This window comes from Pelobates fuscus, chromosome 7 (genome assembly GCF_036172605.1).
Source record: "Pelobates fuscus isolate aPelFus1 chromosome 7, aPelFus1.pri, whole genome shotgun sequence".
NCBI lineage: Eukaryota > Metazoa > Chordata > Amphibia > Anura > Pelobatidae > Pelobates > Pelobates fuscus.
The window spans coordinates 173,452,123-173,472,917 of record NC_086323.1 but is presented as its reverse complement, the minus strand read 5'-3'; the positions used below and the strand labels follow the sequence as shown (position 1 = coordinate 173,472,917).

The following is a 20,795-nucleotide window of genomic DNA, read 5'->3' as shown; positions in this document are numbered from 1 at the left end:
GTCCCGTTTCCCCCCCCCCCGTGGGCCGGGGGGGGGGTTATCCCGGCCCCCACTGCAGAGAGCTCGGCAGGAGAGAAGGCTGAGAAGCGCGGTACTCCCAAAAACCTACCTCCCAAGATGGCGGCAACGTGGAGCCCTACACCAAGGCCCCTGTCTCATGCAACCAAGGGGAAAGAAGCTGTGCTGCTCACCAATCCGCCTGACCGCAAAGCTGTTGGAGAGAGCTCTGAAAGCTGAGAGCTCTGCGCTGTTTAAGCCTTAGGCTTAAACAGCGCAGACAGCCACTAAGCTCCCCTGACAGCCTCACAACCGTGAAGTATACATTTTTAATCAAGCACCAAAACCCGCTGATACCAGCCGAGAACTGTGGGACTTCACTAAACAGACCTGAGTTGCAAACCTTAACTGGACTCACCGTTTCCAGCGACATCCTCAAGGCACTCCATATCATCACAGAGGCACACACAACAAGTGTCATGCAGCATATGGGATATCACTTACAGCAACTGAGCGAGGTATCTCTAACGACCCCGGCAGCCATCTTTGGTCTCTGTTCCTGCTCTCGCCTATTCACCTCTCCAACATGGACTTACATGGACATAAGTACTTGTTTAGCAGTTAGCCCGACTCCAGTGGTCTCTGTTATATAACATGTCTGTCTAGCATGTAACCTAACGTTTAATAAGTAACCTGTCCCAATCGAGTACAGCCTTGCATGTAATCTACCATACACCACTCAATGCACCAGTTGCAGTTATGTCTTGCTTGCATTGAATCTTAACATTTTGCTAATCTTTAAGCTTACACTCAACACTGCAGTCAGCGCACCAGTTGAATGTATTGTTTGAATAATAATTAAAAAAATGTGCCGTTTTCTCAAAGCCACAAATGTGACCTTCTATGTTCTTGCTTTACTTACTAATGTTGTTGTGGCATTGTAAGATGTTATGTTATTCCATGCACACAGAAAATAATGAATTAAAAAAAAAAAATGGCTATACAAATATATCCATCATATTGGCAGTTATCTTTTTACACATATAGTCCACCTCCATAATACTCTTAAAAAAAACAACTTTATATTTTTCCATAGCAACAGTTTTGTATTAAATCACATTTTTAAAGCACAGAAAATGCAATTCTAATATATATTTTATACGGTTTACTTGGTAAGTATTATAAACAATTCTGATTCTTAACCATTGAAATAAACAACCTACCTAATGCTGTATATGGTTATCGGAAGCAGTTCTGTTTATACATACTTATTTCTTTTTATTTGGATATATTAATTTGCTTTCTGATGATTTAATTAGCCTCTGCGTAGGCACACGTGAAACTGCATTAGTAAATTTGCTGTCTGACTGCCTTTATTACGTTAAAAAAACACAAAAATCATTTAAAACAACTCTGATTCTTTGGGACCCAAAACATTCTATATCATATATAACCTGCAAGGTGGCTCGATTTACTTACATGAATGATACTATTTATTCTAGACCCGTCATTTTTTTAAACCTTGAAAGGAAAACTGTCACTTCTCTGGAATTTAAACCACTGAAAAAACATAGAAAATCACCTATATTTTGCTTGTTCTCGTTGAAAATTCACAATGCACATGATACAGATCCATTAAAGTATATGCTAATTTGTGATTTCTTCAATCAGTGTGTATTAATATTTACATAAGGTGAAAATGGCAGTGGTTGGACTTCAATGAATAAAACAGTAGTACTATATATTCTTATTACATAATGAATTAACTTGTTTTCAGTTTTGGGGGGCTAATAGCAGATCTGGCATTCTAAAGATAATGTCCATGAGAAATAAACATGGCTGACTGAGCTGACAATCTGTCATACAGGATACATGCTTCATATATCTGTTGTTAATGATATCACCAAAGTAATTTAATCTGAACAACCAAGAAATCTGCAAGGTGTATATAGGGAAGTCCACACAAGATACATTCATAGTCTTTCTGGCTAAACATCTGTCCAGAACTTAAGTGACTAATACTGGGCACCATTTTGATAAGACAATAATTAAAATATTTTATTTAAGAGCTACAACCTTACAAGATGGGGAAAGGTTAAACAGATGGGGAAGACAAGTTGTGGTTAAAGCACGTAAACAAAAAATAATATGCTTCATGAGTTAATATAAGTAAGGATTTCTTTCAATGTAATGTGCAAAAAGCAAACACCTTAACCACTCCTCTATTATATATAAAATATAATTCTTTCTCTTCATGTATTTTGTCCCATATCTCATAGTATAGTCAATTGGCCACTCTTTCTCATGTATAGATAAATATTGCACCAAACTCATTACTTTTGGAAACCATCAAACCTTTATATTATGGGATGCAACAAATCAGTTTTGATGGAACTGAATGTTCTTCCCACACACTAGGGAATTGGTTCTTAACTTCACTCATATTCTCAATATCACACATAGTTACAATGGCTCAAGTAGCGTTTTTTAGACTTTCATCAGATTTGAGAACATGTATTGATGATGAACAAAATCTCAAACACAATCCAACGATACTCTATAAATATATTAATATATATTCAAATCAGTCACACCCGTCTTTCCAACAGTAGGAGAAGATGATGATAATTATTAATTGTGTTCATTTCAAGGTGCAGGACGTACATTTTTCTTTCTTGCACACAGTACAGTACAGTTCAACACGAAATATCTTTTTAAATGTCTTTTTAAAGTTCTCGTTACACAAAGGATAAATCAGGGGGTTCAGTGTTGAGTTTACATATCCCAGCCATATAGTAAACATATGGAAATTGTGATTGAAGCAGTTTTGGCAAAATGCTATTACCATGAATAAGACAAAATATGGGATCCAACACAACATAAAAGCTGCCATGATGAAGCCCAATTGCTTGGCGGCTTTTCTCTCCCTGTTCATGTGAAGTCCTTGAATGTGCTGCTTGGAATGAGAGCGAATCCTTTGCCAAGTGTGCTTCAGGTAGCTAAGGTTCCCTGATACAGGACCATCTATCCTCTCGGATGGCACATCATTGGATTCCTCTATCCGACTGGTTTCCATAATACACGAAGGAGCTTCAGCAAACGTATGTTCTTCAGATATATCTGTCAACTCTTGGTTTTCACAACAGTGATGGTCTTTTAATTTCCCCCTAGTGACAGTTACATAATTCCTGCATTCCTCTGGGTGAGTCTGCAGGATTGTGAGAGGAAAACAGTGCAATTTGACCACTTTATTGTCACATGTGTCAAACTCCTGCTGGGTTTCAAAGCCCTCCAGCCGGAAATGGTCTTGCAAAGTACTTTGTTGAGTGAAAACCTTTGAGACTGCCGTGTAATGAGTTTGACAATTTGTTTTGGGAACCATAAGCATCCCATTAGAACACTGGTTATGAATACAATCCTCTGTCTTCTTCAGCACTTTAACATTTCTCACAAATTTACTGTCATAATATAACTGGAATGAGCCATTGATAAGAACTCTATGCTGGTAGTGTTCCCTTACTGCTTTATAAATTTTAGCATAGAACCACAACATTAACAAGGAAGGGATATAGAAATTCAATATGGCAGTGAGCACTTTAAACCAAGTCACCTTATGGAACTCAGTTTCACATGTATGTTCAGGCACAGATCTGTTTCCACCATTTGCAAATACATGCCAACCCAAAATAGGGATGATCCACATGCAAGAAAGAAGCCATGCTCCAGAAATCATCACTGAAGCCCTGGTCTTAGTCCGATATTTCAAATACTGCAATGGCTGCTGAATGGAGCGATAGCGATCAATGCACAATATGAAAAGACTAAATATAGAGGCCGTGCTTGCTACATAATCCATTGAGAGCCAAAATAAACAGGCTGGCCTTCCCAGGACCCATTTGTCATTGATAAGATAGATAATGTTCAGTGGCATGACAGCCATACCCACAATAAGATCAGCAATGGATAGACTGACGATGTATAAGTTACCAACAGTGTGAAGTGTCCGCTCAATCTTAACTGCATACAAAACCAAAATGTTCAAGATAACAGTAAAAAATGAAATGCACCCCAGTACCAGTCCGAGGCTAGCAGAATGAATGTCTGTCGCGTTCTTCGATGCGCTGAGGTTTGTATACCACATAATTTCCCAAGTTCGGTATCACTGGCTTACGTGGTAAGTTATGTTACGCAAATGCTGGGATGAGAAATGGCATTTTGTTGCTTCTGATCTGTAATAGGAAAAATAAATGTTAATGATCTGTATATACAGATGAGATAAGAATATATATACAAGCAAGAGCCTAAATATGCGCTGTCAGTAGACACATTTGAGTACAGTAGACCCCATGTTACAACAAAATGTAAGCTTAAAAGAAGGGATTTGTCTTCAACTGCTCTGTCAAAACATATTTTATTTATATGTATTAAAATAGTACTATTTATACTGAAAGAAATATAAATGACCAAGGCAGAGGGTCATTTCTTCAAGAGACTAATTTGCAAACATATGTTTTATTTATTTATTTTTTCATATTAAGCACAAAACCAAACCAATTGCAAATATTTTTTTAACCTGCATCCTGCTTTTGCCCTTGTAACATAGTAAAAGAAAATCACTATTTTAAATTGGGCAGCATTAATTCCAGTGTCCCCCAAAATCATTTTTGTTTTAGTACCTTTACCAAAATGGATGTCTGGTAATGTTTAGCTTACAGGGCAAGTATAAGCAGATGGCCTTATTTTGTGCACTTAACTCACAGAGCTCAGTATGGATGGCCGTACTCACATGGAGTATGTGATATATAGATTTGACAGATAGTTGCTAGAGTTGCAATGTGTGCTGTCATATATTCCAGCAACATGCATCAATCTGTGCATGCCTAAGAGTATTTCTCACACCTCTATGGACATCATAGAAACTCATGGTAGGCTGGTAGTCTGGTTAACATAAGACACTGCAGTCCACCAGGAAGAAAACATCCCACGTGGTCTACCCAGGCCTAGAGAACATTGATATTGTGGGCCATCAGCCAAAACATAAACTCATACAGTGCTGGACTAGCAAATGTCCTGCAAAATACACAACACAAACCTTCAACTATTTTTATTTTCAGAAGAATTCAGATCAAAAAAACCTTGCCAGTCCTCCATGCTAACAGCCGAGAAAGCAATTGGTACCCCTGTCCCTCACACACAGAGATGATTGTCTCAATATGAAAAAAATAATCAAAATCACAGTAATATTATGAAAATTAGTGTTCTTCAATGAATAAATAAATAGAAGTATAATTATAGATAGGGTGTAATCTACTTTGATACTGTTCCACATATAGGGTTAGTGTTCTAAAATAAATTAGATGATTTATATAAAAAAATCTTGTTCTTGGGTAGAACATTGACTTCACGATAGAGTACAGAGACTTGTCATTAATGGTAAATTACAATTACCAATATTACATACAAAGACACCCCTCCATTCACATGCCAACATAACCATGCATTCATACACTAACACTGCATAAGAAATATTGCATTCAGAAAGCAACACTATACCCCCCACAATATTTAAATGTCTGCACTAGACACAAACAAACCCCCGACATTCAAACATCAGCATTATACACAAACACACAAACATTCTCACAAGTATACTTCCTACAAAATCATGCCTACATTCACAGATACTACTTAAAAATAGAATCCTGCAAGAATGGGTAAATAGCAGACCCACAGCTGGCAAATCATCATAGGATTTGTATGGCACCTGAGGAGTTACCTATTATACCTAATCTACCAGTACTATGTCACGACCGGGGGCGGAGCTATGTACACGCATGCGCACAGGGCACACGCAGATGCCGGGAATTGCACTGAGCACACCTGTGGTAAGGCAGACCTTCATTACTGTTCCTATATAAATTATTGTTTTACATTGTAATGTTATCCTTATCCTGATGAAAGACGTTGATCCCTGAACCCTCAATAAAGAAATGTATTCTATTCAACAAGACTGTGAGTCTTTCTAACATTTGAACTTTATGCAACATTTGTCCTCTGGGACTGGAACCCATCCACATCAAATTCAGCCTGAGTGCAAGGATACAACCACAGTAATTTACTGTCACGTATTCATCCGCTTATAAATGTGGTTAATGACATTTACTATCCACACAGGAAAGGTTGTGCCGAGCAGCAACCAAATCCACAGAAGGGTTAATGCTGAGCAGCAATTATGCAAATGGGAACCTGGTAAATGACTTTGGGGTCAAAGGCCGGTTACAGCCTATCAGATCTAGAGGAGGGGTATTTAGGCCCAGTTCTCATCCTGCTCAGTGCCCTGTCGTGGTTTCCCTTGTGGTTGTCCAAGAGCGTGTTATTTATTCTGGTATTTCTGGTTATTTGACTTTGGCATTGTTTTTGACTTCCCTGTTTTCTGGTATCCCTGACTCCTGGCTTTTCCTTATCGTTGTGTCTCTTTCTGTATCCCTTGACCTCGGCTATTCCTGACTATTCTTTGGTACGTTAGTCCGGACATTCTAAGGTCCGGTATACGTTACCTATCAGTCCTCTGTGTTACACAATTCTACGTGCTGGATCATTCTGTAATCCTGACATTACGACATGGCCATAGATCCTGTAGAATTGTGTAAGCACATAGCTGCTTGCGAAATGAAACTGGAGGAAAATGATCACTGCATGGATCAATTTGCCCAGGCCTTCAGTACACTTCTTACTCGAACAGCGCATCTGCAACCTGCGGCCTCACCTCCACCTTATGTACCTCCACCTATAGTACACAAGGCACCTACTATCTCCCTATCTCCTCCCCTGCATTTTGATGGTAATATTCAAGAATGCAGGGGATTCCTTTACCAAATGGAGTATCATTTTGCGGCCTCACCAGGATCTTTTCCCACAGACAGAGCTAAAATTGGTTACCTGATGAATTAGTTAAAAGGTAAAGCTTTAGCTTGGGCCAATCCATTCCGGGAGAGTAATAGGAGTGTGGCACACAATTACCAGGAGTTTCTTACAGAATTTAAACTTACGTTTGAACCTTTAGGCAGGGAGGACGATGCCTCCACTGCTCTGATGCACATCAGACAAGGGAACCGGTCTATCTCGGATTATGCCATAGAATTTCGTACCCTGGCCTCCGAGGTAGACTGGACTAGCAGTGGGCTACTCTCTGCATTTAAAAAGGAACTATCTGACAATATGCTAGATGAGATTGCTGCTAAAGATCTACCCAATAAACGAGTGCATCACATTTGTTATGTAAATTGATAATAGACTAAGAACCAGAGAGAATACTAGAAATAAGACCAGGCGTATGACTATGCCTTTAAAACCCTGTCTCTTCGAACCTGTTGTTCCTGACCTTCCTAAACAGTCCGAACCTGAACCCATGCAGTTGGGGGTCACTAGACTGTCAGAGGCCGAGAAACAATATAGGAGAAATTAAGGTTTATGTTTTTACTGCGGTAGTAATGGACATATGAGAGACAATTGTCCCATTTGTCCGAATAAACTACCACACCTAAGTGCCTTTAGGAGACAGGTCTTAGGTTTAATGGAGACATCCTCTGAAAAGAATAAATATAGACTTCTCATTGATATTTCGATTATTCTTGACAAAAAGCACTTTTCATGCAAAGCCCTGATGGACTCAGGGGCTGCTGGAAATTTCATTGATGTCCAATTTGTCAAGGATAATACTATACCTATCAAGGAGAGACTATCACCCCTAGCCGTTGAAGCTATTGATGGGAGACCACTCTCACAACCATTAATAACGCATGAAACCTTACCCATACATATTTCCATTGGTGCCTTACATAAGGAAGAGATTATATTTCAGGTGACTGCATCTCCTTCATGTCCTATCATATTAGGATTTCCATGGCTTAGCAAGCATAACCCTCACATTGACTGGGCTAATGGGGAAATATTGGAATGGGGTAAGGAGTGTAATGAAAGGTGTATATTGCATGTCACCAAAAGAGTGGGCACTATCGAATTACCCACTAGAAAAAAGGAAGAAAAAAAACCCAAAAAGGGATGTCTTATATAAAGACCGCCCAGAGGGTAAATACCCAGTCCAATCTCAACAGTAGTGTAGTTGCCAAAAAAATAAAAAAGCCTTCATTGAAATCTATTAAAAACCTGGGTTATCAGTGATGGACAGAATAATATAGGGATAAATATGTATGGTAGGAACAGGGCTAGTCAGGAGCCTAATAGCCAAAAGGAACCCTCACAAAAAACGGAGAGGGGATAGAAGGCAATATGTACCGCCATACATAACTCAGGTAACAAAGCAGTAGGAGAGAACAGGGAAAGGGAGAAACACACACTCCCAACCAAACAGTAGTGCTATGCTAATACCCTATCTCCTATAAAACACCTTCGTGGGTGTTCTAATCTAAATGCTGTCATAACATCTGAATCCCCAGGTTACACACACATGCTAGAAAAACATAAATGAAAAAGGTGCTCAGAGCAAAGTGCTCAAAGAGTATTAAAAACACAGAAGAACCCGACGTACGTTTTGGCGTGACCACACGCCGTCCTCAGGGGTATCAGCAGTGAGCAGAAACTGTCCGGGTGGTAAATTTATACCTTAAGCTCATAAGCTTTATTGTAATCACCTGTGATTGTGTCTAAGCTGCTCTGGTCCTCCTGCGAATGGGGCTGTGGGGGTGTGGTGTAACATGGGGATACATATTGCCTTCTATCCCCTCTCCGTTTTTTGTGAGGGTTCCTTTTGGCTATTAGGCTCCTGACTAGCCCTGTTCCTACCATACATATTTATCCCTATATTATTCTGTCCATCACTGATAACCCAGGTTTTTAATAGATTTCAATAAAGGCTTTTTAATTTTTTTGGCAACTACACTACTGTTGAGATTGGACTGGGTATTTACCCTCTGGGCGGTCTCAGGGCCGGCCTTAGGGGTGTGCGAGCTGTGCGGCCGCACAGGGCGCCATGGTGCAGGGGGCGCCCTGCGGCCGCATAGCTCACACGGCATGTCTGTTAGCCGCAATGCTAACAAGACATTTGCCTTGGGCGGCATTTTCCAGGGGGCGGCAAAAAAAGCCGCCCCCAAATGCCCAAGGCAAATGTCTTGTTAGCCTTGCGGCTAACAGACATGCCTGGCGGTCGGGCGGCGCTGGCGGGCGGCTGGCGAGGGAGCACTTCCTCTGAGCTGTATGCTCAGCTCCCTCGCGCGCCGCAGAGTGAGGCTGGGAGCCGGAATATGACGTCATATTCCGGCTCCCAGCCTCACTCTGCAGCGTGCGAGGGAGCTGAGCATACAGCTCAGAGGAAGTGCTCCCTCGCCAGCCGCCCGCCAGCGCCGCCTGCCCAGCCCAGCAGCCACTGGACCACCAGGGAGGAAGAGACCCCCCCCCCCAGCATTCCCAAAGGTAAGGAGGCTGGGGGGGGGGGGGGTCTAAATAAATGTTAAAAAATGTGTTAATGTGGGTGAGTGTGTATGTTAGTGTGTGTGTGTCTGTTAGTGTGTGTGTGTGTGTGTGTGTGTGTGTCTGTTAGTGTGTGTGTGTATGTTAGTGTGTGTGTGTGTGTGTATGTTAGTGTGTGTGTGTGTATGTTAGTGTGTGTGTGTTAGTGTGTGTCTGTGTATGTTAGTGTGTGTCTGTTAGTGTGTGTGTGTGTGTCTGTGTCTGTTAGTGTGTGTGTGTGTGTGTGTCTGTTAGTGTGTGTGTGTGTGTCTGTTAGTGTGTGTGTGTGTCTGTTAGTGTGTGTGTATGTTAGTGTGTATGTTAGTGGGTGTCTGTTAGTGTGTCTGTGTATGTTAGTGTGTGTCTGTTAGTGTGTGTCTGTGTATGTTAGTGTGTGTCTGTTAGTGTGTGTGTCTGTGTATGTTAGTGTGTGTCTGTTAGTGAGTGTGTGTGTGTGGCTGTCTGCCTGTGTGTGTGTGACTGTCTGCGCGTGTGTGTGTGACTGTCTGCGCGTGTGTGTGTGTGTGTGGGAAGGGGTAAGGAGTGGGGGAGGGGGGGCCGGGAAGGGGGGGCGCTGTGAAGATTTTTTGCACAGGGCGCCCAAATGCCTAAGGCCGGCCCTGGGCGGTCTTTATATAAGACATCCCTTTTTGGTTTTTTTTTCTTCCTTTTTTCTACAATTTCCAGGATTACCCCCTTTTAACCAGTCCAGGTGACCTCTATACTCTGGAGGCTCGGCAGTGGGATACGGGAGTGTCTTTTCCTCCCCCCCCCCACTTTCCAGCCTTTTGAGTTTCCTTTTTCTTGTTATCGAATTACCCACTAGTACACCTCAAAATCCTGAGCTTCCTATACAATACCGTGACATTAAAGAAGTATTCAGCAAGACTCAGTCTAATACTCTACCTCCTCATAGACCATATGACTGTTCCATTAACTTACTACCCAGCGCTATGCCACCTAAGGGGGCAGTTTATGCTCTATCTCCTCAGGAGAGTAGTGTAATGGAGGAATATATTAAGGCCATATACGAAAATCATCCTCGCCTGCTGGTTCTTTTTTGTATCTAAAAAGGATGGTGAGTTGCCCCCATGTATCGATTACAGGGCATTGAACAAAATCACCATTAAAAACGCCTACCCCATTCCTCTTATTGCTGAATTATTGCTGAATTATTTGACAGACTCCAGGGTGCTAAAGTGTTTACTAAGCTTGATCTTAGAAGTGCTTATAATTTAGTGAGAATCAAGGAAAACCACGAGTGGAAGACTGCATTTAATACCACAAGTGGACACTATGAATATCTAGTGATGCCATTCGGGTTGTGCAATGCTCCAGCCGTGTTCCAAGATTTCATTAACGATGTACTCAGGGATTATATTTATTCGTTTGTCTTGGTCTATCTGGATGATATCCTTATTTATTCTCCTGACCTCCAGTCTCACCACTATCATGTTAAACAAGTTCTACAAACCTTGTTTAAAAAAAACAACAACTTTATTGTTAATTGGAAAAATGTATCTTTGACCAGTCTGAAGTACAGTTTTTAGGATATAATATTTCTGCCTCGGGGTTTCAGATGGATTCTAAAAAACTAGAGTCTGTTCTACAGTGGCCTTTACCAACTGGTTTGAAAGCTATTCAAAGGTTTATTGGTTTCGCCAATTATTACAGAAGATTTATAAAGGGATTTTCTTCAGTAATATCCCCCATCACCAATATGACATGCAAGGGGGCTAGTAGTACGATATGGTCTAAGGAGGCTATTGAAGCCTTTGAAACTCTCAAACAGCGATTTGCCTCCGCTGACATATTGATACATCCTGACACCAGTTAGCCTTTCATACTGGAGGTTGATGCTTCAGAGACAGGGGTAGGGGCAGTTCTCTCCCAGAGGGAGAGCCAGGAAACTCAGTTACATCCTTGTGGTTACTTTTCTAGAAAGTTGTCTCCTGCTGAGTGCAATTACGATATTGGCAATAGAGAATTGTTGGCCATTATTCTAGCTCTCAAGGAGTGGCGACATCTTTTAGAGGGTTCCAAGGACCCCCTTTTGATCATTACTGATCAGAAAAACCTGGCTTACATAGAAGATGCTAAGCGATTATCTTCTAGACAAGCTAGGTGGTCTCTATTTCTTTCTTGCTTTAATTTTCTTATCACTTACAGACCTGGTTCTAAAAATGGCAAGGCCGACGCCTTGTCCAGGCAGTTTGATACTGAGGCTATACTAGAGCAAGAAACATCCCATATCATTCCCCCGGAATGTATCATTGCGTCCACTGTCCTTTCATTGTCCTCTCCACTGCTTGGCTCCATCATGGAGGCTCAGTCTCAGACGCCCTGCGGTAAACCTCAGGACAAACTATTTGTTCCATTGGGGGAGAGGGTTAATATCATGAAGGTGTTTCACGACAATGTGTCTGCTGGTCACCCAGGTATTAATTAATCCACTTCTGCTATCATGAGGTCATTCTGGTGGGATTCCCTCAGGAGGGATGTTAAGGAATATGTGCAGGCTTGTTCTGTTTGTGTGGTCCCACTTGTCCATGGACTTCATTGTTGAACTTCCTAGTTCTAACAGTTATACCACCATTCTCATGGTTGTGGACCGTTTTTCTAAGCTCTCTCTCTCTCTCTCTATATATATATATGTTTTAAGGCCTGTATTTGTAGGAGGAGTTTGAATCTATCTTATCCTATAAAACCCCTGATTACCCTCTTACCTGGGCTGTTCTCGTTCAGGTGATACATTACCTTGGTTACCATGTGGATTTCGGGTTCAGCTCTTCCCGCCAATTTTTTTTTTCTGTACTCACCTTCAGCCACGAGATCCGACTGCTCCGGACTAACAGCTGACTCTAACCGCATCAGAGCATTGTTGCCGGTTCACTTCCGTGTTCCTGTCTCCTGGTCTTTACAGGTAACGCAAGGCTTTCTCCCGAGCGCCCTCTGTATTTTGTATCCATATGTACGGTGTTCGGCTCATCATAGGAGTTTTCGTGCTTTTGTCTGCATTTTGCTGAAACTAGCCTTTTGAGATAATTTTGTATGTTTCCCACACGTTCTAACAACTGAACGTTCGCATAGCATTGTCCCATTTGTATGAGTATCATTGTTCAGCACTTGGCCCGTTACATTTTGTATGTTTCACAAACTGCTCTTCGTTCACATAAGTTACAGTTAGTCATGTTTCGTGTTCGGTTGGCTGATATTTTGTTTGCTCTCCTTGATGTTCGAGTGTTTGAGCTCTGGTAAATGAGAATTATAGACTGTTCGTTATTATGGCTCTCTATTCATTATTTACATATGAGCTAACTCTAGCTGGTCATTTATATGTACCCACAGTGTTCTTTTTTTTACACAACTGTTCACTGTGGTACATTATTATCCAAGTATTAAACACATGGGGTATATGTTATATTTTTCACTTATACATGCTTGACTGGTCTGGTGGTTTAGAATTACACAGAGTAGCTTGTGCACCGTTTCTCCCCTCCCCTCTATGTCTCACATTGTCACACCTGCACATTTCATCCGCACCTCCATCAGGAAAGACATTATTGAGGATAAGGATGTTAATTTACTCTCACTACTAATTGCTTTGCAGGACATTGTAGAGAACAGGACTTATGTATACAGGGATTTGTCAGTACTACTTAAAGCCAGGGACCCCAGTCTTAATAAGAAACTCTCAATCCCCGAGTTCGTACTCGCCTTTAGGTTCTACAGGGATGTCATATGTTCCGTGTACCCCAGAGGCGAGAGGAACCTCACAGCAGACAGGCTCCTGTCCAGAACGCCACTATTCCAAGAGCTTGTGATGTACTAGCCAGTCTTCTGTCTCACGCCCGGCCACTATCATGTTTTGCACTCTCTGATAACACATAGGCAGCTTATGATAAGGCTCTAAAAGTTTATCATAGGTTTGCCATGTCCAAGAGTATTTCTCCATAGAATCCATGGTAGCTCCATAGAATCTTTATCTCACAGGGATTCAACATCACATACTCACCACTTATAGGAATCACACACCTTTCCTCACGTCCTCTCCCATTAAAAGCATATTACAGGGTATTAATAAAACAGATAGACTCCCTACTTCATTCAGGTTACCAATCGGTGGTCTAATATTCCAAACCCTCTCCGATTTATTGGACACATGACCATTCGACATTCCCACGAATCAAGTAATTAAAACCACTATTTACATAGCATTCTACAGTTTTTTGAGACCACGAGAGTTTACAGTAGCTAGACAGAGAGTCATCATCTCTAGCTTAAAAATATTCGATATCGCTAAACATCACTATATACTTTCTCTACAAACCTCTAAAACGAACCAAACTACTCATCCATCCACTATACCACTTTAACCCACCTAGAACAAGTGTTGCCAAGTTAAAATACTCGACTCTTACTTACCCACACTCAGTCATGTCACACACAGTTCACCACTACTCTCACTGCAAGGAATCCCTCTGACTACTGCTAAATTCATATTCATATTCTACATCAGAACACTACTCCTAAGTTTGTGTTTCAAACCGGTCATTCATGTTTCCAACCACAAATACTATATATATTTTTACTGTGTATTTTCCATATAAAGCATTAAAAGTGTATGTTGCCTAACGATTGGCGTGTCCATTTAATTAATTAGAACCAGTTGGTTTACATTTTGAAAATATTGGTGATATTGCCATAAACAAATGACAAATGTGTCTTGTGACAAAAACAGTGCTAAAGTTGACATCCGCATTCCTAAAATATTCCTAAAATATACATGATACATTTACTCAAGAGAGAACTGTCGGGAATTTAAAGTGAATTTCAAGTTTAAGGCTAAAGTAGTTGAACTATAAGTATAGCTGCCTTGGAGAAATGGAAGCTCGTCCATAGGGGCACCTGGAGCAGCACAAATCTAGTTTTCTTGTGGAGAGAGGAATAATTTGCAGTAGTTTCGAAACACTAAGCTAGTGATGTCCCGAACAGTTCGCCAGGAACCGTTCGCTGGCGAACATAGCGTGTTCGGGTTGCGAACACGCGCGATGTTCGGTCCGCCCCCTATTCGTCATGGAGGTGGGAGGGTCTGGGAGGGAGGGTCTGCTGATGATTGGCTGGAATGTGTCTGCTGACTGTGAGGTACAAGGTCAAAGTTTACTCAATGATGACGAATAGGGGGCGGACCGAACATCGCGCGTGTTCGCAAACGCCGACACGCTATGTTCGCCGGCGAACGGTTGCCGGCGAACTGTTCGGGACATCACTACACTAAGATTATTTTTCTGGAGGGTAGAGTGGTAAGCCAAAATTAAAAATTAAAGGGATACAATTAGTGTCCCTTTAATTCTTTAATAGGTTTCAGTTTGTCAAGATCCCTCCCCCCTCATTGGTAGTTGTTTGGAGAGGATTAGTTAATAGCATCTAGGTTTGTCCCAAAATTGGAGCCTATATGAAATCTGTCCTATTTCATCAGGTTTTGCACATGCCTAGTGTCCTTTAAGAAGGAATTTTAGGAATTTCCAAAGTTGCCATTGGGCAGCAGAGCCAGCAGCCATCATTGGCTGATAGCACCAGGGGGTGGAGTTACAGTGCCCACAAGAGAGAGAAGCAAGATGCAATCTTGGAAGTAACACTGAGAGAGCACAGCAGCAGCAACAGCTCCTGGCCCTTATCAAATGTAAGTGTGTAATATTATATTTTTCTCTCTCCATAATAGCGCAAGTCTGATTGCCTGAGGTCTGATTAAGCAAAGGAATTCACTCAAATATATCAATAATATATGCAAAAAAAGGGGTGACAAGGGGACTGCCTGAAGATTTTTTCCAGCTTGGCTATTTTGGTCTTAAGATTAAAATGTACTTTTAAATTCCCAATAATTCTCACTTTATTGATAGAACTTTAAAGGGACACGATAGTCACCAGAACAACTATAGCTTAATGTAATTGTTCTGGTGAGTATAATCATTGCCTTTTAGACATTTTCATGCAAACACTGCCTTTTCCGAGAAAAGGCAGTGTTTACATTACCCCCTGGGGACACCTCCAGTGGCCACTCCTCAGATGGCTACTAGACAGTAGGTAGCACTGCCATTCAGCGTCTCCACGCTCTGCATGGAGGCGCTACATTTTCCTCATAGAGATGCATTGATTCAATGCATCTCTATGAGGTAGTGCTGATTGGACAAAACAGCGTTTTGCCCAGCCCCCATCCAGCCTCCTTGCCTAATTTAGCCAATCTAATGCTTTCCCTATGGGAACTAAAGATTGATTTTGTAAGCAAAGCCCGAAGGCCTCATGATATTTACCCAGAAGTACTTAAGGAGCTAAAAGTGGAATTCAGATTTAAAAAAAAATATTTATGTTTTATTGAAGGTTTTAACATTCACATCCATTGCAGAGTCATGTTATAGTTATAGTGTGGTACATGATTGCAGTTGACACAAGATATAAGATAACAGTCACATGTACATATCTGAAGTCGTCCATGCATCATACAATTGGATACAGTGATATAGACATTGCGTCATTATATAAACAAAGTAACATGTATCAACATAATGAACATCTTGAACATCTAGGTCTGAGGTAAAATTGTCCAAAGGACAATCACAGTAGTAGTACTTAGGCCCCAGCCCTGAAGGATCCGGGTGGCCCCCCTATCGGTCTGTACGTGGGAAGCGGCCCTGTTATGTATCTCAAGTGAGAGGGAAATGTTTCTCTACCCATGAGTAGAGATGCGGCATGGAGCAGCCCCTTGTTTAGAATGTTTTGGCTATAATGATGGTTGGGCAGACTATGGGAGATGGCACACCGGGTGCAACTGTCAACTAGGGGTACTACAAATGCCATCATTAAAACTCGTCAGGGACAGCCCATGTTTCCTGGAATTTCTTGATTTTGGTCGGGGAGTCTAGAGACATACGCTCATATACAGGGCCGCCATCAGGGGGTGGCAACCATGACGGCTGTCACTGGCTCGGCGGCCCTGGGGGGCCCGGACTGCTCTGGCAGTCCTGGGCCCCACTTTCCCTCTCTGCACACATAGATAGCGACTATCGTGATCTATGTGTGCAGCCGCGGGCCCCCGGCTCCCTGTTACTGCAGAGGGGGCCCAGGCAGCACACAGCTTCTTCTCTTCTCCTCTCTGCTAATAACTCTCGCGAGACCCGGTTGCCATGGCAATGCTCCGTGGGTCTCGCGAGAGTTATTGGACGAGAGGAGAAGAGAAGAAGCTGTGTGCTGCCTGGGCCCCCTCTGCGGTAACAGGGAGCCGGGGGCCCCCCATGCCACTGGACCAACAGGAATGGACCCCCCCCCCCCTCCCTGGACACAGGTAAGCAGGGAGGGGGGAGAAACATTTAATTACATTTTAAAAAAAATTCATTTTTTTTTAATGTGAAAATGCCCCTTCCTCCCCCTCCTCCCCAGATTGCACATTTACACACACACACTACATACACTGACACAACACACACATACAATGACACAACACACACACACACACACACTGCATACACTAACACAACACATGCACACACTACATACACTGACACAACACACACACACACTGCATACACTGACACAACACACACACACACTACATACACTAACACAACACACACGCTGCATACACTGACACAACACACACACTGAATACACTAACAAAACACACACACACTGCATACACTGACACAACACACACACACTGCTTACACTGACACAACACACACACTGCATCAGGTGAGGTGGTGATCTGGACCAGGCCCCAAAAGAAGGGAATGCTACTGGATCCACAAACTAGACACCCTATCACCCAAAGGACTCAACGAGGGGTTCACATTCACTCCCTTCATTAGTTGAGTGTACCTTAAGGATATCCATAATTGTAAATTTGTAAATATGTATAATTGTATAAAGAGTTTGTTTACTCGTGACATAACTTTACACCAAAGATATATTAGGGTTACAATACTTAACACAAGCTAACTCGTATTGTGACACTTTCTTAGCATATTAATTACACTCCCAATTATCTAATAGGGCAGTATATGAGCTTAATGGGGACCTACATTAAGTGTATATTTTCATTTCTAGACCATATGACAGAGATGCACCATAACAAGATAAGGACAGATAGATATGAGGATAACAAAACCGTTTATAACATTAATAATAATCAATATATATACGCGGAGCCCTCCATGGGTGAAGATGGATTATTTTTTTTGTGCGCTCGGGTTTTTTCTTTTTCGTCGGGTTTTTTTTTGCGCTCGGGTTTTTTATTTTATTTTTAGTTCGACGGCTATGATGTTTTTTTATTTGGCCTTTTTTGGGGCTGAAAAATGAAGATTTTAGAAAAAAGAAGACGTCGAATGGTAAGTTTAATTTTACTTTACAGGTTAGCAATTTTATTCCCCCCTCACAATTTTTTAGGGTGAGGGGGGTAGGTAGGGGCATTTTTTATTTGGGTGGGGGGTGGGTGACTAGGGGCTTGGGCACCCCTAGTCACCTTGATGGGGGGGGGGGGAATTTACTTAGTGCCCCCACCCGCCGCCCAGGGGTGGGGGCGGGGGGAGGACAGTAGGTCCCCCCCCATTATCGTTATGGCCCCCACCCGCCGCCCAGGGGTGGGGGCCGGGGGGGGGGGAGGACAGTAGATCCCCCCCCCCTTATTACTATTATGGCCCCCACCCGCCGCCCAGGGGTGGGGGCCGGGGGGGAGGACAGTAGGTCCCCCCCCCTTGTTACTGTTATGGCCCCCACCCGCCGCCCAGGGGTGGGGGCCGGGGGGGGGAGGACAGTAGGTCCCGTCCCCCCCCTTATTACTATTATGGCCCCCACCCGCCGCCCAGGGGTGGGGACCGGGGGGTGGAGGACAGTAGGTCCCCCCCCCCTTATTACTATTATGGCCCCCACCCGCCGCCCAGGGGTGGGGGCCGGGGGGTGGAGGACAGTAGGTCCCCCCCCCCCCTTATTACTATTATGGCCCCCACCCGCCGCCCAGGGGTGGGGGCCTGAGGGGAGGACAGTAGGTCCCCCCTCATTCCCATTATGGCCCCCACCCGCCGTCCAGGGGTGGGGGCCGGCGGGGGAGGACAGTAGGTCCCCCGTCCCCCCCTTATTACCCTTTTTTTTTTTTTTTTTTTACAGTGAGCAGCCACAGGCTGCTCACTGTTTAGTGGACATGCCCCTACTCGCGATATAGCGAGTAGGGGCATTGGGGAGATTTGAATCTCCCTTGTGCTATTATGGGGGTCATATTGACCCCCATAGAGTGAGGGGGGGACCTGGGGGGCTAATGAAGTGGTGGGGAGCACTGCTCCCCACCGCTTCTGTCTTTACATATTGCAAGGAGGGAGCTGCACGCCGGTAGCTCCCTCCTTGTAATAAACCGAACAAACAAACGAACACTGATACACAGTGTTAGTTTGCTCGTCTGATTTTTTCTATTCATTCATTCGTCTGTCTGATGAATGAATGAATAGGTGAAATTCCCGTTCGCATGTCCAGATGTTTCACTGGGCATGTGCGGGAATCTCACAGTCTGTGTAGTGTGGGTAGATGACGTGTCCCACAGGGACTTCACCTACCCACACAAAGATGGCGGCGCCCTGAATATAGATCGGGGCAGAAAATAAAGAATAAAAAATAGGTAATGTGGGGGGCATAGGGGCATTTGGGGATGACTAGGGGGTCGATTGGATGTAGTTGAGGCGGGAGGGGGGTTAAAAAAAAAACGGAATTCGGCATGACAGTGCCGCTTTAAGCTATGCTACAGAATCACTTGGAGAGATCACAAGTTCCAAAGCTCTGCAGAACTTTATTATTATATACTTGCCTGTAAAGCAATATACTAAGCCATTTTGGGGCATTTAACCCCTTACATAGACAAGCTCATCTCAGGCACTGTGGTGAAGCTCAGTAATTAGAAGTAATAGCGATCTATCACATAAGACTTGCAAGTTCTGGATATAATTGATACTTTGTCTAAGGCTTCAATGTCTATCTGTATCAATCCTACTAGTGACCAAGTTAACAGGTCTACTCATAAGGGATACTATTTTGTTCTTATCTCTCCTAAAGGCCTTGTAGTCCGCTAAAGCAGTGATTATTGTCTATCTTCTACACTAACCACATATATACTTAAAAGAAACCCCTGACTATACGGTTTCAAGTAGTGGATTGTGTAAGATTCAATTGCTCACTCCTTTCTCTGATGTACATATTACCACCTCCCACTAATTTATTAGATGTGTTAGCATTATTTATAAGTTTCCTTTACTTCTTTTGGGGAATTTGTACCCTATAATAAAGGTGTTTTTTATTTTCAGTCCACAAAGAGTAGACTCATAGAATCTTTCTTGGTGCCCCTGAGCTCTTATGGGCTCGGGTCCACCCCCAGTCTCTACATTTATTATATATTCAAGGGTTATCCCCTATCTAAGATTCTGTGGACACAATATAGATCCTGTTCATCAGGCGTCTCATTACTTTATAATTAATGCAGAGAGTGTGTTAGTGTGTAGTGAATGCAGACTGTGTGTTAGTGTAGTGAATGCAGAGTGTGTTAATGTGTAGCGAATGCAGAGTGTGTGTCAGTAAAGTGGATGCAGTGAGTGTGTAGTGTATGCAGAGTGCAGAAGGAATTGTTTCCTAGTTTGTTGCAAATTTAGAAAGTGATTTGTGCCTTATTTTGGATCAACAGCTAAAGCAGATGTGAGAAAGGCTGAACTTGGTGTGTAAGAGTCTCTTTTCAGCCTACACAACTATTATTATTATTATTATTATTATTATCGCCATTTATATAGCGCCAACAGATTCCGTAGCGCTTTACAATATTTTGAGAGGGGGGATGTAACAATAAATAGGACAATTACAAGAAAACTTACAAGAACAATAGGCTGAAGAGGACCCTGCTCAAATGAGCTTACAGTCTATAGGAGGTGGGGTATTAGAAACATTAGGATAGGAAATATCAAGTAGGAGTGAAGCAGAGCTGGAGGAGAGAGCAAAGCACTATCCCATAGGAGAGCAAGCGACAGGTATGTAAGGGAGAGATTACTCTGGGAGGCCATACGCTTTCCTGAAGAGATGGGTTTTAAGGCCCTTCTTAAATGATTGAAGACTAGGGGAGAGTCTGATGGCAGTAGGCAAGTTATTCCATAGGAGAGGAGCCGCCCGTGAGAGGTCCTGCAAGCGTGAGTTGGCCGTACGGGTGCGAGCAGCGGTCAGGAGGTGGTCGCGGGCAGAGCGGAGGGTACGAGGAGGGGCATACCTCTGGATCAGTGAAGAGATATAAGAGGGGCTGGAATTGTTCAGTGCCTTAA

The 20,795-nt window shown here is 42.8% G+C and overlaps 1 protein-coding gene across 1 annotated transcript in view; it reads right to left on the bottom strand.

Annotated features, from left to right (window-relative positions):
* Nucleotides 1–2,638: 2,638 nt before the first annotated feature.
* Nucleotides 2,639–20,795, bottom strand: part of HRH1 (histamine receptor H1) — a 139,145-nt gene continuing 120,988 nt past the window's right edge. Inside the window, exon 3 of the mRNA XM_063426932.1 lies at nt 2,639–4,226. Within this exon, the coding sequence (XP_063283002.1) occupies nt 2,639–4,138 (1,500 nt within the window). The 5' untranslated portion in view covers nt 4,139–4,226. The remainder of the gene's footprint in view (nt 4,227–20,795) is intronic.